This window comes from Paroedura picta, chromosome 12 (genome assembly GCF_049243985.1).
Source record: "Paroedura picta isolate Pp20150507F chromosome 12, Ppicta_v3.0, whole genome shotgun sequence".
Taxonomy (NCBI): Eukaryota; Metazoa; Chordata; class Lepidosauria; order Squamata; family Gekkonidae; genus Paroedura; species Paroedura picta.
The window spans coordinates 9,142,114-9,167,735 of record NC_135380.1 but is presented as its reverse complement, the minus strand read 5'-3'; the positions used below and the strand labels follow the sequence as shown (position 1 = coordinate 9,167,735).

Below are 25,622 nucleotides of genomic sequence, written 5' to 3'. Positions count from 1 at the left end.
CTCTTGCCCAGGCAGGACATACCCACACCACTCCACCCCAACCCCAGCCTGCAAGTCTCTACCATCGTCTCAACTATCGCAGCTCATATCTAGATTGACCAGTTCTGCAGGCAAAAATGGCTACTCTGGAGATTGGTTTCTGAGGCATCGTACTGCTTTAAGGCCGTCTCCCAAACATCCAGGAATATGTCCAACACAACCTCTAGGTGGAGTCAGAGAGCTCTTGGAATTGCGGCTAATCTCCAGAGCAGGGGTAGTCAAACTGCGGCCCTCCAGATGTCCATGGACTACAATTCCCAGGAGCCCCCTGCCAGCATTCGCAGGGGCTTCTGGGAATTGTAGTCCATGGACATCTGGAGGGCCGCAGTTTGACTACCCCTGCTGCAGAGTATGAAGATCAGTTCCCCAGCAAAAATGGCTGCTTTGGATGAGTGACTCTGTAGCATTGTACTCCACTTAAAAAGCATTATGCCAGCTGAATGGCAAAGCGCTAAATTTGACATGCCTGTGCATAGAATCATAGATGCATAGAGCTTTTCGAACGCCACACCTTATGGGATCATGAGTCCTTTGAGACATTTAAAAATTAATATCGTTCCTGATTTGGAGGGGGCAGGAGAAAACATTCGAGAGGCGTACTTTGTGTAACAACTTTGGGGGGGGGGGGGAATCTTTTACGTATGGCATTGCCTGCATGCTTGTCTGCCTATTCATTGCTCCAGGAAATCAGTCATTTTTAAAAATAAATTCCTCTCCCTGAGAACAAAGGTGCAAGGGCAGGGCGAGGCAAGCGACTCTAGCATGTTTGAGCCTCCATATCTTCCCTCAGCTGGTTGCCTGCAGGTTGCTTTCCGGTATGTCATGCTAAATAAATAAATAATAAATAGGTTGGTGAATGCACTTTATGTGATTCCCCAACTAGCGCTTGAAAATGTAGGATGTAGATAGCTGGTTACTGCCCAGACGCTGGTTGTTGGAGACGTCATATGGAGGAACCAGAATATAACAACTATGTAAGGCAAGCATATATAAATTTAACAGGCGTAGAAATGCCCTGAGGTTTAGGGAGGCCATCCTCCAGATGGTGTGCGAGGATCCCCTGGAAGTACAGCTCAGCTCCTGGCAGTTAGGCTGAAGGGAAAGCTCTCCACCTTCATACGCCCCTCTTCAAAAGGAATGCACATGGTCACAAACACCCCTTGGCTTGCACAGCCTGTTGTCTGCCAAGTTCTGGAGGAAGTTGTTGGGACTGCTGGGGGTGGAACAAGCCCTGACCTCCGGTTACCACCCTGAGACTAATGGACAGACCGAGAGAGTCAACCAAATCCTAGAACAGTATTTGCAGTGTTTTATTAATCGTCAGCAGTCTGATTGGGTGGCCCTGTTACTCTTGGCCGAAGTTGCGTATAACAATGGGGTCCACTCCTCTGCAGGAGGAGGGTCCCCTTCCAAGGTGGTGTATGGCATGGATTCGCCAGCTCCCACTTGGGTGCCACAAAGTGACTGTACTACTGACTTTAAAAACTGGGCGAATTCTATCGCTGCTGCCCGGCCTCACATCGTGGAGACGATAGAAAAAGCCAAACGGGACTATAAAAAGTTTGCGGATAAAAAGAGGAGTGAACCCCCTGCGTGGGCTGTGGGGGACTTGGCCTTCCTGTCAACTAGAAACGTGTGCTGCCAGCAACCTTCCTGCAAGCTAGGGCCCAAGTTTGTGGGTCCCTTTAAGGTGGTCCGCATCATTAACCCTGTAACTGTGGAGCTTGCCCTGCTCTGACAGGCTGGTGTTATCTGTCAGTGCCTGAGGCCTCCTGCTGACAAGTGCAGCTCCTGTCCTTGTATGCAAGTCCAAGTTGTTGCCTTAAAAAAGTGGAACATCAAGGGCAGGGGTAGTCAACCTGTGGTCCTCCAGATGTCCATGGACTACAATTCCCATGAGCCCCTGCCAGCGTTTGCTGGCAGGGGCTCATGGGAATTGTAGTCCATGGACATCTGGAGGACCACAGGTTGACTACCTCTGCCTTAGAACACTTTGGGAACATTACCTGGAGTCAAAGCTGGGTCAAGGACAAAAGCCAGGGAGGAAGTCAAAAGCCAAACCGGAGTTGGTAGCCAGGAATGGAGTCGGAAGCCAAAGCTGAGGGTCAGGAGTCAGGAACTAAGTCAGTAGCCAAATCCAAAGTCAGGAACAAGGAGACAGTTGAGCAGAGCTTTGCCATAGTGAACCGGGACAGGGAGTAATTGGGAAGACAGGCAGGGAAACGCACATGTTGCACCCACGGAGAACCTTGCCTCAAGGCTCTCCTAAAGTACACCAAAGCTGGGTGGAGTAGACTTCAGCCAGAAGGCGTGCAGCTGGGCCTAATCCTTATTTGAGGAAGGAGCTGCAGGTGGACACCGAAGGCAAAGTCAGGACTGAAGAATAAAGCATGGAACTGACAATATAGGGGTTCATTTCTCCCCCCCCCCCCATGAGAATGCAAGCCTTGCGCAGTTCAAAGGAGACAAAACAGAGATAATCAGTTGGCTATTTGGGACGTTGGACCTGGGAACTGATGGACACTACAAAGGGGAGGAGTAGGAAGGTGTGGGGAGGAGAGGGAGTTGTAAAACATAATAGCAGGAAACAACCGAAGCATCTGTGTTGCATCAGGGCATGACAGGTCAAAGCATCACTCAGCAAGCTCAGAACCCATCCATAACAGAAATAAAATCATGGCAGAAAACCTTGGAAGAATTAGCTCCCAGAAGAGCTATGGGCCCAACAGGAGCTTCCTCAGTGTCAAAGGACCTCTAAGATGAAGCTGTTCTAAGAGCCAAAGTACACAATAAATTGTTCAAGGGCTGTTCCATAGGACTTCGTTGGCAAAATTTTTACGACGTATGTTGCAGAGTCTTTCTTTAGCCCTCTGCATTTATTTGGGCTTGGGACTAGCATCACCTGGAGAGTTGATTTGTTTGAACTCTGGTGCTGGAGAGGATTTCTGCCGATTCCCTGGACAGCCGAAGTCACAAACAAGGAAACACTAGAATGCATCAAGCCTGCTATATCACTGGAAGGCAAAATCAAGAACCTCCATAGAATTATAGACTGATAGAATCCTAGAGTTGTTATTATTGTTGTAATGTTATTGTTGTTATCGTCTATTGTTACCATATATGATGTTATCTGTTTCTTTTTCTTGTTTCCTGTAAACCGCCCTGTGCCTTCAGGGTGGATGGTATATTATCATAGAATCATAGAATCATAGAACCTTTAATAGCATAGAGGATGGTATATAAATATAACAAACAAACAAATGAATAAACAAACAAATAAATGTTAATAAATATAATACCTCACAGCAAATACCAGCAAGTCAATCGGATGTAGCCCCAAGTACCTTATTCAGGAATGGCGCTAATGGGCTTTTAAAAAACAATCAGCTCTTTCCTGCCTGTTTCTGTTCTCTTTCTGCATTTCATTTGAAAGCCAAACAGTGCCGAGCAGGGGTCTTATGATAGAATCATAGAGTTGCAAGGGGCCATACAGGCCATCTAGTCCAACCTCCTGCTCAACGCAGGATCATAGAATCATAGAATCATAGAGTTGGAAGGGGCCATACAGGCCATCTAGTCCAACCCCCTGCTCAACGCAGGATCGGCCCTAAGCATCCTAAAGCATCCAAGAAAAGTGTGCATCCAACCTTTGCTTGAAGACTTCCAGTGAGGGGGAGCTCACCACCTCCTTAGGCAGCCTATTCCACTGCTGAACTACTCTGTGAAAATTTTCCTGATATCTAGCCTATATTGTTGTACTTGTAGTTTAAACCCATTACTGTGCGTCCTTTCCTCTGCAGCCAACGGAAACAGCATCCTGCCCTCCTCCAAGTGACAACCTTTCAAATACTTAAAGAGGGCTATCATGTCCCCTCTCAACCTCCTTTTCTCCAGGCTGAACTTTCCCAAGTCCCTCAACCTATCTTCATAGGGCTTGGTCCCTTGGCCCCAGATCATCTTCGTCGCTCTCCTCTGTATCCTTTCAATTTTATCTACATCCTTCTTGAAGTGAGGCCTCCAGAACTGCACACAGTACTCCAGGTGTGGTCTGACCAGTGCCGTATACAATAGGACTATGACATCTTGTGATTTTGATATGATGCCCCTGTTGATACAGCCCAAAATGGCATTTGCCTTTTTTACCGCTGCATCACACTACCTGCTCATGTTTAGTTTACAATCCACAAGTACGCCAAGGTCTCGTAAACATACAGTGTTACCTAGAAGCGTATCCCCCATCCAGTAGGCATGCTTTTCATTTTTCTGACCCAGATGCAGAACTTTACACTTATGTTTATTAAATTGCATCTTGTTCTCATTTGCCCATTTTTCCATTGTGTTCAGATCTCGTTGAACTCTGTCTCTATCTTCCGGAGTATTTGCCAGTCCTCCCAATTTGGTGTCATCTGCAAACTTGATGAGTAGTCCCTCCACCCCATCATCTAGATCATTAATAAATATGTTAAAAAGTACCGGGCCGAGCACCGAGCCCTGAGGTACCCCGCTACTCACCTCTCTCCAATCTGATGAAACACCATTGACAACAACTCTTTGAGTGTGGTTCTCTAACCCAGTGGTCCCCAACCTGCGGCTCCCTCTCCCCGCCCCCCCCCCCGCAGTAAAAAACTTCCCAGGCCGCAAGCTTGCGGCCCGGGAAGCTTCTTACTGCGGGAGGGCGGGGAGAAGGAATCAGGGCCGGGCCGCATGCGGGACGTGTGGGCGCGGCCCGCGGGCGTGGCCTGATGTGTGGGCGCGGCGTGCGGGCGCGGCCGGTCCGTGCGGGCGCGGCCCGATGCCCTGCAGGTCCCCAACCTCGGAAAGGTTGGGGACCACTGCTCTAACCAATTCCCTATCCACTTAACTATCTGAAAATCCAGATTGCAGTCCTTCAACTTATCCATCAGAACATCGTGGGGAACCTTGTCAAAAGCTTTACTAAAATCCAAGTAAATGACATCAACCGAATTTCCACAATCCAGCAAACCTGTTACTTTGTCAAAAAAGGAAACCAGGTTGGTCTGGCAGGACCTGCTGGAGACAAATCCATGCTGGCTTCCTTGGATCACCAAATTGTCCTCCAGATGTTTGCAGATCGCTCCCTTTAATATCTGCTCCATTATCTTCCCCACAACAGAGGTCAGACTCACTGGTCTGTAGTTTCCCGGGTCATCCTTCCTCCCTTTTTTGAAGATCGGAATAACGTTTGCTCTCTTCCAGTCCTCCGGGACATCTCCAGTCCTTAAAGAGGTTCCAAAGATGATGGACAAGGGCTGTGCAAGTTCTCTGGAAAGTTCTTTGAGTACTCTTGGGTGCATTTCATCCGGACCAGGGGATTTGAACTCATCCAGTGCAGCTAAATGCCTCTCGACAACCTCTCTATCCATGTTAACCTGCCACCCAGACACTATCCTTTGGCTACGGCCATCTCTAGATGTACCTAAACACTTTGACCTGTGGGGAAAAACAGATGTAAAATAGGCACTAAGCCTTTCTGCTTTCTCTGCATCCTCCGTTAGAGTTTGTCCATCCGCACCCAACAGTGGGCCTATTGCCTCCTTTACTTTACGTTTGCTCCTCACATAACTGAAAAATCTTTTCTTGTTACAATGGGCTTCCCTGGCCAATCTTAGCTCACTCTCAGCTTTGGCCTTTCTGATGATTGATCTACAGTGCCTAGTAACCCGTAGGTACTCTTCTTTAGAGCTCTGTCCTTCCCTCCATTTCCTGAACATTTTCCTTTTCTTTCTTAGTTCCTCTTGAAGTTCTGTGTTCATCCAAATAGGCTTCTTAGAGCTCCTGCAGTCTTTTCGTCTTTCTGGGACAGTCATTGATTGAGCATGCAATAGCTCCTGTTTGAGTAGCGCCCACCCTTCACATGCTCCCTTCCCTTCCAGCATTCTCGTCCATGGTATGACACTTATCATGTCTCTGAGTTTATTAAAGTTTGCCCTACGAAAATCCAACATCTGCGTGTGGCTACAAGCTTCCTTGGCTCCCCATCTCAAAAGGAATCAGTGGCACAATGCACGAAGGACAGGGGCACCCTTGTGTTTGCCCAAGTGCTAGCCAAACAACCGAGTGGGGTGATCAATAGTGCACACACGGATGAGAGAAAACATTCCACACAGGCTTTTGGGGTGTCTAAAGGACCTGCAAATTCACAGAGTGGGGAAGGGTCCAGCAAGAGCAAGGTGTTGGCCACAGGTGTGTTCATTTCTCAGTCTAGTTGTATTTTCATTGGAGGTGGGAACAGGTCATCTGCATGTATTTTCTGTTTGGAAAGAGGGTGTGGCATGAAGCTATTTGTGCCTGCTGTTCTTTCATCTCACGAGCAAACTACCTGCTGCTCAGGCGTGAACAGGTAGGACCTTGCCTCCTGCCGCGGCTGGAGTAAGGAAGCGGTCTCCCGGTTCAGGCAAATGCTCCTTGCCTTACAGGTATGTGATTAACCAGGATAGGATCTAGTGATTGTGTCAGGAAACTCTCTGTATTTTCTAACAGGTCCAGGGGGAGGGGATGGCTCGCAGAAGACTAATTTGCAAATAAAGCCATTTTGTAATTCAATCAGTAAGGAGTAAGGGGGCCAGGTTCCCTCTGGCCATGGGCAGGAGATGGGTGGGGAGGGGTGCCGGATCCAAGTTGAGAAACTTTTGAAGACATGAAAATGGAGCCTGAACAAGGACCTTAGTGGAGTATACTGCCACAGACTCCACCTCCCCCCCCCCCCCCCGCCCAGCATTCTTTTCTTCCCAGGGGAATTGCTCTCTATAGTCTGGAGGGGAGCTATAATTCCAGGGGATCTCCAGGTCCCACCTGATGTCTGACATCCCCTAGTAAGGGAGAAAGCAAACACGGGGGAAGCTTACACAATGAAAATGCAACAGGAGGAATATGACCTCTGACTCAGTTGGGAAAATACCCTACCGTTGCCCATACATATATCACAGTGCTGATATCAGTAGCAATAAGGTGGTATCTGTTGGTTGGGAGGGTGTGGTGGAGGGTCAGGGTATGGGTAAGATCAGAAAAAGCAAAAACAAAAATGTTTTTCTTTCCGCGAAGGAAGGTAAAATGCAGTTTCAGGAAAAGTTTCATGCGTCAGGAAATAGGAAAGCGATTCCATCTATGGTTGCTAAGTCAACCGGGGCCTGACCTGTGACTCAGAAATCACATGCTTTGTTTCTCACAAGTATTTAAAAAAAATAAAATAAATAAAATAAAATAAAAACTGATCTGAATCGCAGTGATCCAGAATGATTTTACAGTACTCAGGAGCCATTTTGGCAGGAGCGGTGAAAGCAAAGGTGGTATTTATAAAGTACAGCAATGTACTTGTAGCAGCCCAGAATTATCCCACTGGTATGAAATCGCTTAGGCAGTTTTCAGCAACAAATTGGAGTACTGTCTTCAGGGCTCGCTCAAATAATTGTGGTAAATCTGCCCAAGGAAAATCCAGTGAAATCCTTACTTTACGCTGATGCTTTTATTTTGGTGTTTGAAATGTCCTTGTAAGCATCCCGCCTCGTTGCAGTGCTGATCTCGCTAAATCTCCCGTTTTTTAGCGAGAGCAGTGTAATCGCAAAAAGTCGATCCCCCCCTTTGAAATCCTGCCAGTGACCGCAATCACCAGTCAAGGGAAAGTTAAGAGGCAATGCCAGTATTTGTCAGGTGAGAAGAAATCCCGCCTTTGCTCCCACCTCCATTATTTCCGGAGGTGGGAGTGTTTTTTAAAAATGGCAAATGGCGAATGGCTCATAGCAACAAATACTCGTCAGTCTCACCACAATATTAATTTCACCCAATGTGACAGATTATTTTCAGTGTGTGCACAGTATGGCCACCGTGTGAAACAGCGTGTGGTACTAGAGGACTCCTTAGTCTGATCCAGCAGGACATTTCTTGCATTCTCATGAGAAGAGTTGGTTCTCATATGCCGCTTTTCTCAACCAGAAGGAGTCTCAAAGCGGCTTACAATCCCCTTCCCTTTCCTCTCCCCACAACAGACACCCTGTGAGGTGGGTGAGACTGAGAGAGCCCTGATATTACTGAAGAAGAAGAAGAGTTGGTTCTTATATGCTGCTTTTTTCAACCAGGAGGAGTCTCAAAGCAGCTTACAATCCCCTTCCCTTTCCTCTCCCCACAACAGACACCCTGTGAAGGAGGTGAGGCTGAGACAGCCCTGATATTGCTGAAGAAGAAGAGTTGGTTCTTATATGCCACTTTTCTCAACCAGAAAGAGTCTCAAAGAGGCTTACAATCCCCTTCCCTTTCCTCTCCCCACAACAGACCCCCCTGTGGGGTGGGTGAGGCTGAGAGAGCCCTGATATTACTGCTCGGTCAGAACAGCTTCATCAGTGCTGTGATGAGCCCAAGGCCACCCAGCTGGCTCCCCGTCCAGGGCCATTTGAATGCCAAATCAGAGCCAGTGGAAGCAGGTGGCTCCATCTGCCTCATGGTCCTGTCCCTCCCTAGAAATTCACGTTCCCTCCTCTGAGACATCCTTAATAGCCCCTGCTTTGCAATTGTAATGTTGCAAATCTTTTTACCCATACTACTGAACAGGTTTTCATTTATGTTTTGTAAGAGAGGGGGATAGAACTAAGGCAAAGCCTGGAGGCAGTAAACTTATGGTGAGTCTGTACCACTTCTGACTATGGGCGGAAGGGATGGGAGAATTATGTGATTGAATGCTTTTCTATACAAAACAGTATTCCCTAGGAAATGGCCAGGGTTTCTTCCTGACATGTTAGTTTTCTCCGTGGAGGAATCGATCCTCCTGCAACATCTCATCCTTTTAGAGCCAGTTTGGTGTAGTGGTTAGGAGTGCGGACTTCTAATCTGGCATGCCAGGTTCGATTCTGCACTCCCCCACATGCAGCCAGCTGGGTGACCTTGGGCTCGCCACAGCACTGATAAAGCTGTTCTGACCGAGCAGTGATATCAGGGCTCTCTCAGCCTCACCCACCTCACAGGGTGTCTGTTGTGGGGAGAGGGAAGGGAAGGCGACTGTAAGCCGCTTTGAGCCTCCTTCAGGTAGGGAAAAGCGGCATGTAAGAACCAACTCTTCTTCTTCTTCTAGACCAACAGCCTGAAATGGTACAGGTAGAGTTGCTAGCTCCTTGCTCAGAGCATGGGAGGGTGAACTTAGAGGTGAGAGGGAGCTCAGCAGGGATGTGAAGTTATGGAGTCCACTGTCCAAAGTTTCCGTTTCCTCCATGGGAACAGATTGCATAGTCTTGAGATCAATTGCGATTCTGGAAGAACTCCAGGGCCAACCTGGGGGTTGATAACCCTCGGTAGAGCTCAGATGTAGGTTTGCTGTCGTAATGGGAACTAGGCCATAACTAATGCCTTGGTGAAAGGAAAGCCTTTCCCTAGGGGCTTCCTTGCCTGTGGGTCAGAACAGTCCTGGTTCAAAAGATCCACAATTAGGAAATTATGCAGCTTGTAAAAGGGTAAACTCCCCTACAGAGCGGGGAAATGGGGACTGCTCAGCAGAGCAGGGAAATGTCACCAGGAAAGGTGTTTAACTCCTTCTGTGCAGTGAGTGGAATTGGTTCTTTTCACGGGTCATGAATGATAAAGTCAGGTAACTGAATGAGACAGGGAGGCGCTCCAGTTCCAGAGGTGAAAGTATGCATGCATAAAATAACCTTGATGGTAATTACTTCAGTGAACATCTAAAGCTCTTTTACTATGACCAGTTGATTTCCTTGCTATTTACATGAAATACCATAAAGTCAGGAGGCACCTCTGGCTTTCTGGTGTCCTGACTCCACCAGTTCTACTGTATCCGCATCTAAGACCCAACTATATTATCTTGTTTTCAGCAACTCTGGTTGGGGTTCTCCGAACCCGACTTGCTTTCACTCTAGTCACAAAGCAACCATGGGGAATATCATTTAAAAAAAAAATCAGCAGGAGCCCAAATTGGGTAGGGGCTGAGCGGGTTCCTGTCTCCCACCTCAGGCTTTTCTTAATCAAAATGACATACTGGTAGCTCCATGTAAAGGTAAAGGTAAAGGTAAAGGTATCCCCTGTGCAAGCACCGAGTCATGTCTGACCCTTGGGGTGATGCCCTCTAGCATTTTCTTGGCAGACTCAATACGGGGTGGTTTGCCAGTGTCTTCCCCAGTCATTACTGTTTTACCCCCTAGCAAGCTGGGTAATCATTTTACCGACTTTGGAAGGATGGAAGGCTGAGTCAACCTTGAGCCAGCTGCTGGGACTGAACTCCCAGCCTCATGGGCAAAACTGTCAGATGGCTGCCTTACCACTCTGCGCCACAAGAGGGAATTGTAGTCCACGGACATCTGGAAGGCTGCAGTTTGACTACCCCTGGTGCAAATAGCTCCCTGCTGGGACAGTTTCAGCTTGGAAAAAACAAGAATGGTGGGGAAAGCAGGAATCCCAACGTCCCACCATGCTGCAAATCCTAGTCAAACTGGGCTGCTGCTGATTTTGTGTGGTTTGGTCCCTAGGATGGTAGCTTTCTACCTGCAGTGAGTGTTTGCATGGAGGAAAAATATACAGTATCTATCCCCACCCCACTCAAGCCATGTGTCATCTGCATACAACTAAGCACAACCTCCGGCAGCTACAAGAAGAACAAACTGTGCGTACCTGTGTGCAGACGTTCTGCCCTGTGGGGTAGCCATAGTTGGATGTGACTTGACAGCAACATGACAAAAAGAGGAGGGAGGGTATTAAAAAATTATCTGTCTCAGACACCAAGTAGGCCAGTCACGTCTGGCTCTGCTCGTATCTGAACATCAAGCAGCTGTGAAACAGGAGACTTAACTAGTTTGAAAAATTAAAAAAGCTGGCAAGTCTGCTGGAGAAGATTTCCTCCTCTTTCCCCCCCCCCCTTCTATTGCACAACTGGATGTCTGGTTGTGACAAATTCCTAGTACTTTCACACATCCCAAATAATGCTTTTTCAAACTATTTTAATGACACTTGGTTTTACTGTGTGAAAAGGCAAAATCCACTTGCAAATGTTTTCTTACTTTTTACTGCGTTAATTCCTTTCTTCACTTGCCATGCAGACTTTTTTTATACCTATTTGTACTTTTCCTAGCCTTTTCCTAGCCTTTATCTGAGCTTCTAAGATTGTAGTTTCAAATAGTCTCCAAGATTCCTGAAAGATTTTGAACCTTTCCTAAATCAAACCACACTTTGTTATTGGGATGTAAAACAAATCCTCAGGGTTGCTCATTTGGTTCTTTCTAGTTCCAGTCCCTCAGAATCAACCAAAAGCCATGTCCAACTATCAGCTCACATTAGAGCGAAAAGCAGAATCCTGATTTTTTTCTTCCCTTTGTGGTTTCGCATATGTAAGATCGTTTCAGCACCACCAATTTTCCAAGATATTTCAGTGTGTGGCGAAGTCTCTACCCACAAGGACCGGCGTAGTCAAACTGCGGCCCTCGAGATGCCCATGGACTACAATTCCCATGAGCCCTTGCCAGTGAATGCTGATGGGAATTGTAGTCCACGGACATCTGGAGGGCCGCAGTTTGTCTACCCCTGAACTAGGAGAACTATAATTGCCTCTTGCACCCATGGGATTAAAGGGCAGGCCTTGTATACGCACTGTTCCTATACCACAAAAGCAAACACAGATTGTGGCACCGAAAACAGAAGACCAGTGATTAAGCAAGTGCACAGCGTGGCACAATGAGGAAGAGGCAACAGTTCAAAGTCGAGGAACAAAACACAAGCAGAAAAACTCCACCCTGCAAAATAGATTCGTTCGTGATTCGTTCTTGAAATACCTCCATCACTTGAAAAATTAGCCTGTGGGGCTGCATCGTGCTCAAGGAAGGGGACAAATAGGAGACACAAAGCCCATGAACTTTTCCTTCATTGTTTCCAGGGCAGCAGCACCATCGAAGGGTTTGCAGTAGAGATTAATGAGGGCCCATTGTAGCCCGTGCTTTCTGAACAAACAATATGCCAAGTACTTTTCTGAAAAAGCTCCGGGTTCTGACAAAAATGCCAGGAGAGAACGTGCAGGAAAAAACAGGCGAGCAAAAGGACAACGTAAGCCATTCCAGGAAAGCTCGTGCAGCTGTTGTCAACTCCTAAGCAAGTGAAATGAACTAACAATTTGCATGGCGTGTCATGGATTGTTTTATAAGCAATTCCTGGCATCTGTTCCAATTAATATTTCTGGTAAGGGATTGGATGAGGAGCTGGTTTCATGGCTTAAGTGCACTCAACACTTAGCACCCTCCTCCAACCGGCTTGCCTGTCTGTCCAGCAGCCAGCCATTCGCCTTCCGCCCCCCACCCCTGACCACCTCCTCCTCCTCCCACTTCCCTCCGAGGCTCGGAGGCTGCAGATCCCTGCCGCGTGAGAGCTGCCCCTGCCAGTGACTCCCCTGCCCATCTTGCTGCCAAAAAAATGTCTTTATTACAGTACTAGACCAGTAATCAAATTACAATATACATAAAGGTATTAATTGGTAATTAAGTTTAAAACATTCCAACTGTAAGAATCAACAAAATTAAATTTGAAATTTGCATGCATTATCTCTAGCAATAGAGACTATCTTTACCTAAGTACCTTACCTAAGAATTGCTCTAAATTCACCCTGCTCTTTCCTTGTTTTGGTTGCCCTACAAGCAATTTTGGCAACAACAGGTCCTGGGGGGAGGGAGAGGCCATCTGCAGAGTTCTTCCACCCCCCTCCCCCAATCAAGTGCCCATTGTAGTCCTGAATGCCCAGAGGAGAACTTGCCATCATTGTGCAGAGGCTGACCTTCAGAAACAACCACAACTTGAATCCATTATTGTGATTATTATTGCTACTAGGGGCAAAGACTTCCTCCAGTTGAAGTGGCTCTTCCACCAACAGAATAATCTAGGCCAGAATCTGGACTCAAAGCGAGTCAAGAGTGCCTGCTTGGAACTGTCCCTGTCTTATGTGCTGCCGTCACCGAATGGCACACAAATTAATATATTCTGTACATTTTTATCCCACCAATCTAATGAGTAGTTCAGGGTAGGGTACCTTTCTGCCTTTCCACGTTTTTATTCTCACAACAATCCTATGAGACCATAAGGGTCTACAGCAACCTTTCTTGACCTTTTTACAATTGAGAAATTCAATTACGCAGAATATGGTTGGGGAGCATAACTGTGGACATGCCCACCCAAGGCTCCTCCCCTTTCCCACGCCCTCCATGCCCATCACTGGCCATTTTATTTATATTTATTTACTATTCTTTGGGGGCGAGGGGGTTTCCTTCAGGAGGGCCTGTTCAATGTTGGGAGGGGAGGGGAGGTTGACATGACCATATATGATCATATCACCTGATTTTTTTTTTTAACAAATGTAAAAAATGTATTAAAAAATTATTAACTTCCATCCAGTTGGAGAAACCCTTCCAGGGTTGCACAAAACAGGTTGAGAAAGCCTGCCCTAGCGTCATGCTTTGCATACTTTGCATCTATCTGGGGATTTGAACTTGGGTATCCCAGATCCTCCTCGAACACACAAACCACGACTCTACACTATGTGTCACTTTATGGATTATTTGCTGGGCAGAGACTTGAGCCCCTGCCTTGGATCTGCATGATTCAGGATTCATGGTCTTTGCTCTTTGCTCTTGTAAATGCTTCTTCTTTGTCCTCTTGCCTCCCCTGTGGAGTGGAGTAACTTGCTCAGTGCTTGGTGACTTGGAGTAGTGGTGACTTGGAGTAGGAAAGTACCCTCAAGTTGGAGCTGACTTACGATGACCCCATAGGGTTTTCAAGCCAAGAGATGAACAGAGTTGCTTTACCCTTGCCCGTCTCTGTATAGCAGCCCTGGATTTCCTTGGTGCTCTCCCATCCAGATACTAACCAAGGCTGATCATGCCTAGCTTCTGAGATGTGAGAAGACCAGGCATGCCTGGGCCACCCAGATGAGGGGGTGCTTGGAGTAACGGATCTTCCCACTATTCCCAATAGAATTCTTGACCTCATTCCAGCTGCTTGAGAGGACTAATTCCCCGGCCCAGAGACTTGTACTGTTCCCCTTCATAAACTTTATTTTGTTTTCCCTCTAACCAGATCTCAATTATCCTTCTGAGCTTTAGCAGGCACCTCACCAATTATTCAGAGATCCCTTCTTGCTGCCGCACGAACCACTGTCCATGGGTTCTTTTAAACCAACTGCAGAAACGGAGCCAGCAGTGTGGCTTAACATGCGGAGTGAAACTATTTTCTTCCTTCCCTTATTTCAGTGTGGTTTTGGGTCCCAGTTGGTCAGTGGGTGTGTGTCTTTGATACATGTGTCTTCTGACCATATATGGCAGGGATAGACAAACTGTGTCTCCCCAGGTGTCTATGGACTACAATTCCCATGAGCCCCTATTAGGGGCAGAGGCTCATTGGGAGTTGTAGTCCATGGACATCTGGAGAATCACAGTTTGGCCACCGCTGATATATGGTAACTACAGCAGTTTAGAGAAAGACATTCAGGTGGTTTGTGTGAGTTATTGAGGGTAGTAAATCTCTCTTGGAGATGCCAAAAACTTTTGCCTCGCCTTGCACAGGGTGGGCTTGTCAAAACGCACCTGTGAAAATAAGGAAAACTTCTTGAAGGGATGTGACATGGGGAGAGCATTACTTCCAATTGTTGGCTCAGGTCACCATCTTGGAAATCCATTTCAGAATTCTTGAACAGAAGTTTCTATCACTTATATGAAAATCCCTGGTTTCTTTGACATTCAGCCAAGATACAGACAAGCACGCAGATGCAGAAAAAACACACAAGCAGGTTACCATTTCTGAGTTGGGAAATGGCTGGAAATTTCGAGGGTGACTTCAGGGGAGTTTTCGGGAGTGGCCAGGAGGGATTTGGGGCAGAGAGGAACCTCAGTGGAGTATAATGCCACAGAGTTCCCCCTCCAAAGCAGCCATTTTCTCCAGGGGAATTGATGTTTGTCACCTGAGGATGAGTTACAATTCCAGGGGATCCCCAGGTCCTTCCTGGAGGCTGGCACCCCGAAGTTGAGAACCATAGTGAGTTGAGAGGGAGGACAGGACAATTATTATAGTATAGATAGATAGAAAGGCATAGTTCTCCTTTGGACTGCTTGTTTGCTACACCTGTTAACTCGCTTGGACTTAGACCAGGCTGTGTTTATTTAACCCAGAAAGGTGTGTCGCTGCAGAGGAAGACTTTGAATGGGTGGGTCTTTTCCCAATCATCTGTCCTCTACTGTGTTTCTCATAAACTCACAGTTCCTTGAAACTAATTTAAAAGCCAACCGAAACACTGTTGATTTGCCAAAAGAAAAAGGACTGGAAAATAAAGTTCTCCTGAGCATTTTTCTTTCTTCTCTTATAATTCTTTTGATTCAAAGGTCTTGCACAGGTCCAGCTCCAGCCTTCTTAACAGGCAATCACAGCAGCTAAATATTTAGCAAGACTGTTTTTTCCCTACGTTAGCTGTGCCATCCCAAACAGATTCAAAAGAGTAGCCGTGTTGGTCTGAAGTAGCACAATAAAATCAGAGTCGAGTCACACCTTTAAGACCAACAAAGATTTATTCAAGGTGTGAGCTTTCGAGTGCAAGCACTCTTCGTCAGACTAAGAACTAACCATATATTCCTAATGTTATGATGGTCAGTTCTTAGTCTGATGCCTTGAATAAATCTTTGTTGGTCTTAAAGGTGCTACTGGACTCTGATTTTATCATCCGAAGCAGAGTTACATCCTTCTACAATTGAAGTCCACAGTGTACTTGGGGTGCTCTAGTGCCCCCATCTGTACTTTGGAGACAATGCACAGCAGAGGAGTTTTATAACATTGTCCTTGGTGTAAACTGCACTGAGCTTTTATTCCAACCCCAGATCAATTCAGTCCCTGCCCTCTACACAGAATGCGATTTCCATTTGGAATTTGGGCGATTTAAAATTTCTTTCTGCAGCAAGACGGATTGATCCGGAGTGACCCTACCTTTATTGTGCGATATCTTAGAGTGCTTTTAAGCCTCAATATTTAAAGGTTGTTTTGAATCTGGGCTTTCTTCCTAGAGGACCCATGATTGGTCACAGGTGGTCATGTAACAAACTTGCCTTAAAGGAGAAGCCCCTAATTTCTCTCAACTTCTGTCGGTCCTGGATTTTTTCTCCCTTCTCTGCCTTTTTTGATCATCTCCCCCTCCCCCTCCCCCTCCAAGCAAAGAAAGAGGCTCCCTGCTTGGCTCCTCTCCCCCCACCCTTCAAGAAAAGAAAGAGGCTTGGCTCCTCCCCCCCCTTCTGAACTACTCTAACCACGTGCAGAACACTTTCCTGTTTCAATGGGGGGGGAGAGGAAGATCCGAGTTCAAAGCGATCTGAATTCAACAGGATTGACAATGGAATAAACAAAGTAAGTGCAGACTCTGCCCTTGTAAGACCTGTGAAGCAGTAAACAGAAAAAGACCAGATACCATTTACAGTTTGCTTCCTGCAAACACAAAAGCGCATGGAGTTGTGTGTGTTTTTAAGCCCGAGAAATCCATCATTTTTTCCATAGATGTAATTTTTTGACCCAAACTGTAGTTAAAGCCAAAAATGCTACACGCTTGTGTTAAGTGCCATCGATTCCTGTCAGTTTTCTTCACTGTCCCCCCTTTTACTACATTACAACATAAAATTTTATACTATAGCATCAAATGTATTTGATCATGGTCACCCGCAACACATCCTTACACATTAGAACAGTGGTTCTCAACCTGGGGGCCGGGACCCCTTAACCAGGGGTCGCGGCAGGGCAAGCAGCTTGGCCGGGGGGGGGGGTGTACCATCCACACAACAGCCTTGTGGGGTAGATTGAGATACAGTGTTTGTCTGTCTAGAGCAGCAGAACAGAGCGAGATCAGCATGGTGGGACAAGAGGCAGAACTGAACTGAGAAACCTCGGGGGAAAAAACAATTTATATACAATCATGAAAAATGCATTTTCACGCCATAGGTCCGTTTTGGTTTAACTTGTGAAAGAAGCCTTGCATCATTTCATGGTTGGGGGTCACCACAACATGAGGAACTGTATTAAAGGGTCGCGGCATTAGAATCTGCATTAGAATCTGTTCCAGCTTCTCCGTGGCTGTCCTTTCTGATCTCAATCTCCTGATTTCTCGGTTACCGTCTTCCACTGGGTTGACGACCAAGTTTAGATAATACTGGACAATTCCAGTTTCTCCATCAGCAGCCTTTAAAGTTCTGTAGTTCCCCGATCATCACTATTTTTGTCTTCTTGGTGTTCAGCTCTAATCCTGCTTTGACACTTTCTGCTTTAGCCTTCATCAGGAGTGATTTCAAGCCTGCGCTTCTTCCAGCCAAGTGCCCTCACCTGCATAATAGTCCTTTCAGGAATGTTCACCCCACCTTCGTCTAAATGTAATCCAATTGCCCTTGTAATATGGGAGATAAAAAGCAATCTTTGTTTAACATCTTTGCCAACTGGAAGCCATTGTGTTCCTCCACATCCTGTCCAAATAGCTCCTTGCCTCCTTGTGTATTCAGAAAATTGGCGGTGTGGCACACCCATTTCCCTTAAAAACTAGCCATAACTTTGCAGATATCTGAAGAAGTGAGCAGTGACTCACAAAAGCTCATGCCCTGCCAACAAATGTTGTCAGTCTTTAAAGGGCTACTGGTGTCTTGATCTTAGGTTCCAGACATTGTTTTTGTAGGTTCAGATTAAGGGGGGGGGGATGTAAAGGAACCCTAATGATATGAGGAGTTCAATATACAAAGGAGGAGGGTTGTGTTAAGTGGGGGGAATGTCAGCCACCAAAATATTAGATGGGATTCCGGGCATGAGTGTTTTCTGAAGCTGTCCCACCTTGCAGGAGTAGCCTGCAGCAGGGAGTCCCATGCTCCAACTCAGGGGGAATTCACTTGCAGCTGCCAGTCCTCACCCACACACAGCAGAAGGCACTGTTGAAGTTTCCCACTGACTTGTCTTTCTTATTCAGCTCAGTACACACAGAGACAAATTCACAGTGGAAGCACAGTTCGTTGAGCTGCAAAATAGAAAGAAACTGGAACAAACCTCCACTTTCACAAGGGGCATGGGGCCAACTTCTTTCCCAAAGGCTAAGTCCTTGTCTACTCTTGGGGCAGGAAAACAACTGCCAGAGAGAAACACACATCAACAGAAATCTTGGTATATTTGTCCTCTGGAGCAGGGGTAGTCAACCTGTGGTCCTCCAGATGTTTGTGGACTACAATTCCCATGAGCCCCTGCCAGCGTTTGCTGGCAGGGGCTCATGGAAATTGTAGTCCATGAACATCTGGAGGACCACAATTCTGAGAGACCTCCAAGTGCCACCGAGAGACTCCAGCTCTAAACTGGGGCTTACAATGCTTTTTTACAATTACTTTCCCCCCAACTTAGGTTTCTGTGACTTGGCAAGAATGGCAAATTTTCAGGGACATGCTCTTCCCGGCTCTTTGTTCATCATCTTCGGCTTATGGTGGTCTGTGAAATACTCAATGAAATACCACAGCAGGAGATGGAAAAAAAATGGACATGGAAACCGTCAATTCAATCTTCTGGAAATCATTGAAGGGTCTGCTAAAATTGCTTGTGCTGTAATTGGTAAGGTCTGCATTATTCATTCATTCATTCATTCATTCATTCATTCATTCATTCATTCATTCATTCATTCATTTATATGCCTCCCACAAGGTCTTACGCTCTGCGCATGCAAATTTGTTGGTGATACCCCTGGGAAGTGCGCCTAGCCTCTACCAGGACCAGGGCCTTTTTGGTCCTGACCCCAACCTGGTGGAATGACCTCCTGGAAGAGCTACAGGCCCTGCGGGAGCTTTCAGCATTCCGCAGGGCCTGTAAGACGGAGCTCTTCCGCCAGGTCTATAGTTGAGGCCAGCGCACTAAGGAAAATCTGGACCCCCCCCCTCCCGGGTTACTCTGATGGCGGGTTAGTGGTCAGCAACCCCTTTTACTGCCCCCAAGGGTGATATTGGGGATGAGGTTTAATTGTTTTGAGTTTTCGACGCTTTTGTACATCTGGTATATTTTGATTGTCTGTGAATTGTATTGAGTGTAATTTTTGGTTGTTTTAGGGGTAGTTTTTATTGGGGGTTACGCACATTCTGTAACCAGCCGCGACCCTTATTGGGAGTGGTGGGTAAGAAATAATTAACAATTATAATAATTAATAATAACAACAACAACAACGATTTGTCTCATGCTTTGCCCTCCTGATTTATAAAACCAGAAATGATCTGTACCCCCCCCCCCGGCCCATCATTGACTGATTGGCTTCAGTCCTCCCTCATCTTTCCTTCCTCCTTTACCCTCTTTAAGGACACTCAGATTGACACCCCTTTCCAGTGTGGGGATCCCTCTGCCCCCAGTCTGGCTGCTCTCACAGCAATTGCACTTTGCTAGAGCCCCCCCGAATCTTTAAACCGGCCTTGGATTCATGCTCTAGACCAGGCTTTTTCAACCTTTTGACCATAGAGGAGCGTTAAAGTTATTTTTCAGGCTTCAAGGAGCCCTGGAAGCGCTGCCATCTGGCCACTCGCCCCCTTCCTGTACGTGCCAGCTGACAGGAAGTGACATCACCTCTTGCTCTAACAAAGGGGCTTGAGGAGGACTGAGGAGGGGAGAGACAATAGTCAGTTTCAGTCTCCGCCCCCTCCCAGGCACAGAAACCATGAGAGATCCGATTGACACATGGGATGGGGAGCAAGGGAAGAAGCTGGTTCCCTGGCTTGTGACCAACTCCATTAAGGGAAGAGAGGAAAGACCACAAACTCTCTCGGGAGCTTCTGTGGACCCTCTGGAGTTCAGGACGCAAGGTTACTCATCACTGTCCCAGTAACTCTTCAATGTATAAAGCAGAGGCTCTGTTGAACAGGATGCCTTTTGTATTCTACACAAATATAAGACCCGTAGGTTCCTCACTATGAAATCAGAAGACCAGAAAAGCACAAACAGGAATCAGTAAGGCAAGGTTGTGCAAAAATGCCCTCTTTGTATATTTAATGATAGCACAAATTCCATAGTCTGTGCTTTTCTGCTTTTCTGCTTTTAATCTACACAGCCAATCAGAAGCCATGCTGGGAACAGGCCTCACCCGGCCTTGCCTTCATTCAAATAATACTTGTCAGTCACCAGGAAAGGTGTTGGTGAGAAACATGGCACCCATGGGCACACCATGGTAGACCCCTAATCTAGACCTATTCTGCAGACAATAGATAATGCACTTTCAATGCACTTTAGAAGTAGATTTTCCTGTTCCGCACAGGAAAATCCAGCTGCCGAAGCACACTGAAAGTGCATTATCCTATGTGTGCGGAATGGGCCCTAGACAATCCACTTTCAGAAATGATGGCTGTCTGAACAGCTGAGTATAAATCTCACACGTAACCTTCTGCCGCATCTTCTTGTGTATTGGCTTCTTGAGTGTTGCTTCTTTGAGTTACAGCCTGCCCTACCCCATGGGTTCAGAGAGGCTTATTGTAGGTGTTGGGTTCCCCCTCCCCTGAATGCTACTCTGAGGCCAGAGATCAATCCTTGGAGTGGCGGGGAATGTGCCTCTGGAGGAAGCAGGTGGATGTTCGTTCACTCCTAGATGCTGGAATGCTCGTCTTCATCTTTTGCTTCTGTCATTCAGGGATGCTGGCTGAACAGTTTGTTCCAAGCGGTCCCCACTTGCAGCTCTATGGCGGGAACCCTAGAACCTGGGTGAAGCTGATGAACTGGCAACACACAACCATGTACCTGTTCTTCGGCATCTCGGGGGTAGCGGATGTGCTCACCTACTCGTCATCCATAGTGCCCAGAGGACTGGATCGCCTGATGCTTTCAATTGCACTCTTTATTGAAGGTTGGTGCTACCCTAAGTTCTCAGATATGGAATGTCACTCAGTGAATGTAGCCTGGATGTCTCCGTCAGCCAGTTTAGAATGATTAGAATGAATCACCTTGTTGGCAGGTTTTGCAGGCAGGTCATTGTGGCAGCTCTGTGCAAAGTTACGATTGTCTTTTGGCATTGATCCTGCTCCATCCAGTAGCCACAAGATGCTGATGGGTTTCTCTGCCAACCCACTGGACCATATGAAGCTGTTTATGATCACCACTCCCAAAGGTCAAAGGTCTTCCATCCAGATATTAACCAGGGCCAACCCTGCTTAACGCCTGGGATCTGACAAGACCGGGCGGAGGCTGGCCCATCCAGGTAAAGCAGGATCCTTAAAAAGAACAGTGCAATCCCCAGGTTGGGACCCATTACGTGAGAACCAGTTTGGTGTAGTGGTTAGGAGTGCGGACTTCAAATATGGTGAGCCGGGTTCGATTCTGCACTCTTCCACATGCAACCAGCTGGGTGACCTTGTGCTCGCCACAGCCCTGATAAAACTGTTCTGACCGAGCAGGAATATCAGGGCTCCCTCAGCCTCACCCACCCCACAGGGTGTCTGTTGTGGGGAGAGGAAAGGGAAGGTGATTGTAAGCCGCTTTGAGCCTCCATTGGGTAGAGAAAAGTGGCATAAAAGAACCAACTCTTCTTCTTCTTCTTCTTCTAAAGACCACAGCTCATACTAGTCTAACTGTGGAAAAGAGCCAAATTGAAATGCCGCAACTGAGAGCGAATTACTTTTATAGACACGAATAAAAATGCAGACTGTGGGGTCCATTTCAACAGGCTTCCTCTTCTACTTCCACATCGTGGGCCGGCCAATGTTGGATCAACACGTCCATACTTTGCTGCTCATCACCACCTTTGCGGGAGCTGCCAGTCTCCTGGTGGAAGTCTTCTTGCAAGAAAACATCATACTGGAACTTTTTTGTGCCAGCCTTAGCCTTCTGCAAGGAACCTGGTTTTATCAGGTGGGCTACCCTTGGTGTTTGTTTGTTTTTTTCAAGATGGAGTTGCCATCCAGTGAAGTCACAAGGGTTAGGATGACACTGTATTCCTTTTCTTCCCAGGTAGGCTTTGTGCTCTTCCCACCATGGGGAGGCCCAGGCTGGGATGAGAATGATCATAGCAACGTGATGTTCATCACCATGTGCTTCTGCTGGCACTATGTCCTCGCAATCTGCATTGTGGCTGGGAACTACGTTCTCGTCTACCAGTGAGTTTTACAGACCTCTTGTTTGATTGGCTGTTTTCTTGGCAGGGGACAAAAGGTGTTGGGTACAGCTAGCTATGGAAGATGTTGGGTGGAGATGACTAATCCTGGAAACCGTGTTCACTGCCCCATCAATGTGCACCATTTGTACTCACTGTAGTTTGATTGAGGCGGCCTGTAAGACAGAGCTATTCCGCCGAGCCTATGGTTGAGGCCTACAGAATACTATCAGTTAGGGATGTGCAGGGAAAGGAAACGCTGGACCGCTTCGGGTTTGGAAGAACCTGCCTTGAACTGGCGTAGGCTCAGCCAAAGCGCTTCGGCCATTGAAACCTCCATGCCCTAGAGCAGGGGTAGTCAAACTGTGGCCCTCCAGATGTCCATGGACTACAATTCCCATGAGCCTGTGCCAGTGAATGCTGGCAGGAGCTCATGGGAATTGTAGTCCATGGACATCTGGAGGGCCGCAGTTTGACTACCCCTGCCCTAGATCAATGCCCTGGGCCTCTCGCCTGCCCTGAAGGGAGGAGAGCGAGAGCCCTACCCTCGCCCTCTCCCTGCCCGGGCCACTGCTGCCATGCACTCACCTGTGGCTGGCTGGTACCCTGACCCCCGTCTGGATTCGGAGGGAAGCGCTCCGTGGCTTACCACATAGTAACTGCGCCACTTCGGAGATTTTTCAATCAGGGCAGTCTGAGGCTCACCATCCTACTATCAATAGCTGGCCTCCCTACAAACAAACAAACAAACAAACAAACGAACACAGGAATGTGTAAAAATAACCACCTGTATGCCAGAACAAATGTAAAGTCCAGTGGCGCCTTTAAGACCAACTGAGTTTTATTCAAGGGATGAGCTTTCGTGTGCCCACGCTCGCTTCCTCAAACACAATGTCATGGAAAGCTCGTCCCTTGAATAAAACTCGGTTGGTCTGAAAGGTGCCGCTGGATTCTAAATTTATCCTGCTACTTCAGAACAACACATCTGCCCACTTAAATATACCTGGAAGCCACTTATGGACAACAGAGAAGCGCGTCAGACCTCAATAAGGGCCAGAGCCTTCTCGGTCCTGGCCCCCACCTGGTGGAAGGAGCTCCCTGAGGAGATCAGAGCCCTTCCCGGACGTCCACAGTTCCGCAGGGTCTGCAAGAGGGAGCTCTTCCACCAGCCATTCGCTTGAGGCTGACAGAGAACCTGCTGGTCCCCCCAGATGAAATAATTAACCTCCCAATGTTACTGTTAATGGTTTTTTTATATTATAAATGTGACATTGTAATCTTTTGACGCTTTATTGAAAGTTGCTTTGATGTTACAGTCTGTATAACCTTCCATGTAAGTTATAGAATGTTCAATGTAAACCGCCGAGAGCTGCAAAGAAATGGGTGGTATAGAAATCTAAATAAATAAAAGCAAATCAGCAGTTCACTCCCCCACACAAACACACACACACGCACAAAGGGGAAACAAAATCTGACTAGTTCCCAGGATGCAAATGTTTGCTGCTTTGAATGCAGCATAATTTTAATGTGAAAATGTTTTGACTTCTGTTTTTTTTCACAAATGTTGCTAGCTGCTCTGAGTCCTCAAGGAAGGGGGGGTATGTAAATTGGATAATAAATAAAATTAAATAATGGGGGGGGGTTATAAACACGTGAAAAGAGGTCTTTAAATCTTTCCCCTCAATCCGCTGGTAGCGGCATTACTAGTTATTTGAACCCTGCTGGCATGGGGTGGATAAGAACTGAGCTTGTTGTCGCTCTTACATTTCAGTTTCACCCAAAAGCGCTGGGCAAGCAGCAGAGAAGCAGAAATCAAACTCGGCTTCCGGAAGCAGCGGCAAGAAAAGGACTCTCGTGCTGCCCTTTTAAAAGAATCTGACGAAGAATGAGACCGTCGCCTTTGCTGGTTTCTGCTGCTGCCAGAAGCATCACATCTTCTTAAAACCCCAAAGGAATAAAAAACTCTGACAAGAAGAAGCAAAAAAGGGACCACCAAAGGTCTTCGGCTGTTCCAGAGCGATGAGGCCAGCACTTCCTCAAATCCTCTTAAATGGGCTTATCTTCATGTTTATATCTTACAGTTCTCTACCTTCTTGTGTGTGTGTTTTTTTAGAAAGACAAATCAGGCAATACAGATGCTGTCTAAATTGGGGTGTCGTACGATCCACAGGCCGGAACCATTCTGGGCTGTTCTAAATGCTTTATGTCCCTGTTTACAGTTCTGGGGCTAATGAGCTGATGAGGGCAGTGGAAGCGAGAGGGTAAGCATTCAGGGCGATATTTTAAGGAAATGCTGTGTTAATGTTTTGAGCATGTTTGCATTGGGAGTGAAACTTAGTATGACTGTGTCCTTTCCTACCTGGCATATCTTTCATACCTGGCATTATGATTTCTGACACATACAGCCTGACCCAAAAAAGTGACTTTTATGTAGATCCAGCAAAAAGTGACTTTTATTTCGATCCAGCCCTTGTAATAAATCATGTTGGGAACTCTGATCTATATGGTCTAATGATGCTAATTTAGGGAAAGAGGGGTTGGCAGCAACATCGGTGAGAACAGGATGGCCAGGAATGGAGTGGTATACTATGATGGATTTACCAACTGCGTAAGTGGTGGATATATAGCCATAGAGACTGATAGAGATAATGCAAGTATGTAATTTATGTAAATTTTCAGAAGTCCTAAAAGTTCATAAACCGTGTACTTGGGACTGTCTGCAGCTCCATTCCATGTGTACATACATCGGTAAGCATTGTTTGTCCCTGTGCAAATAAACCTTTTAGCGTACAAAGTCAATTATATATGGGAGTTCCAGGAAACCACAGAGTAGAATGCCAGTCTTGGATTACAGTCTGCAGGTTTGGTAGACATGAAGTCTTGAACCACAAACTTCTTCCAAAATAAACTGCCCTTTATTCAATACAAGACCAACTCCAAACACTGAAGTAGGAACATAGACACAACAAGAACTTATACACATTTTGGAATGGATTGCCCGCCATTCCACCTGAGTGGTCCTTAATGGGAGCAATTCATTGCTCCATTCTTAGAATCATGGCCATTCTGCACCCAATAAATATAGTGAAATACTTACCTTATGCAGATGCCATATTTTTTGCATTTTGTACAATGTCACCAACATCCAGCGTCCAAGCAGCAAACCAGTAGCTACATCCTCCATTTTAAAGTGTTAGCTGGGGAATCTCATAAAGTGGATTCCCCCAACCAAAAAGGGCAAGCTAGAGAAGAACAACCAGCAAGCCATACACTAAAGAAATATGTGGAGCCAAAGAAGCGCTGTCTCCGCCTCCAATTCCTGCCCTCATACCTGCCTCCCTCTCCCTTCTCCCAGGGTTGTTTTTTTTTTTAAGCAAACTGCCTGGAGCAATGAACAGGCATTAAATCATGCAGGCAAAGCAAAAATAAAAATAAAATTCCCCCAGTTAAAATGCAAAGCATGCCTCTCTAAAGACCCCCCCCCAAAAAAAATCAG

At 46.7% G+C, this 25,622-nt stretch overlaps 1 protein-coding gene across 1 annotated transcript; it reads left to right on the top strand.

Annotated features, from left to right (window-relative positions):
- Positions 1-6,331: 6,331 nt before the first annotated feature.
- LOC143821599 (transmembrane protein 45B-like) lies at positions 6,332-24,844 on the top strand. The gene is made up of 6 exons (XM_077305741.1): positions 6,332-6,476; positions 18,421-18,624; positions 20,672-20,884; positions 21,701-21,885; positions 21,985-22,130; positions 23,898-24,844. The coding sequence occupies exons 2-6, from the start codon at positions 18,441-18,443 to the stop codon at positions 24,013-24,015; spliced, it is 846 nt and encodes a 281-aa protein (XP_077161856.1). The 5' UTR covers positions 6,332-6,476; positions 18,421-18,440; the 3' UTR covers positions 24,016-24,844.
- Positions 24,845-25,622: the final 778 nt, after the last annotated feature.

Coding starts and splice junctions, on each gene's coding strand:
- LOC143821599 (XM_077305741.1), top strand. CDS start 18,441: ATGGCAAATTTTCAGGGACATGCTCTTCCCGGCTCTTTGTTCATCATC. Junction 18,625..20,671: donor AATTGCTTGTGCTGTAATTG/GTAAGGTCTGCA, acceptor TCTGTCATTCAG/GGATGCTGGCTGAACAGTTT. Junction 22,131..23,897: donor AACTACGTTCTCGTCTACCA/GTGAGTTTTACA, acceptor CTTACATTTCAG/TTTCACCCAAAAGCGCTGGG.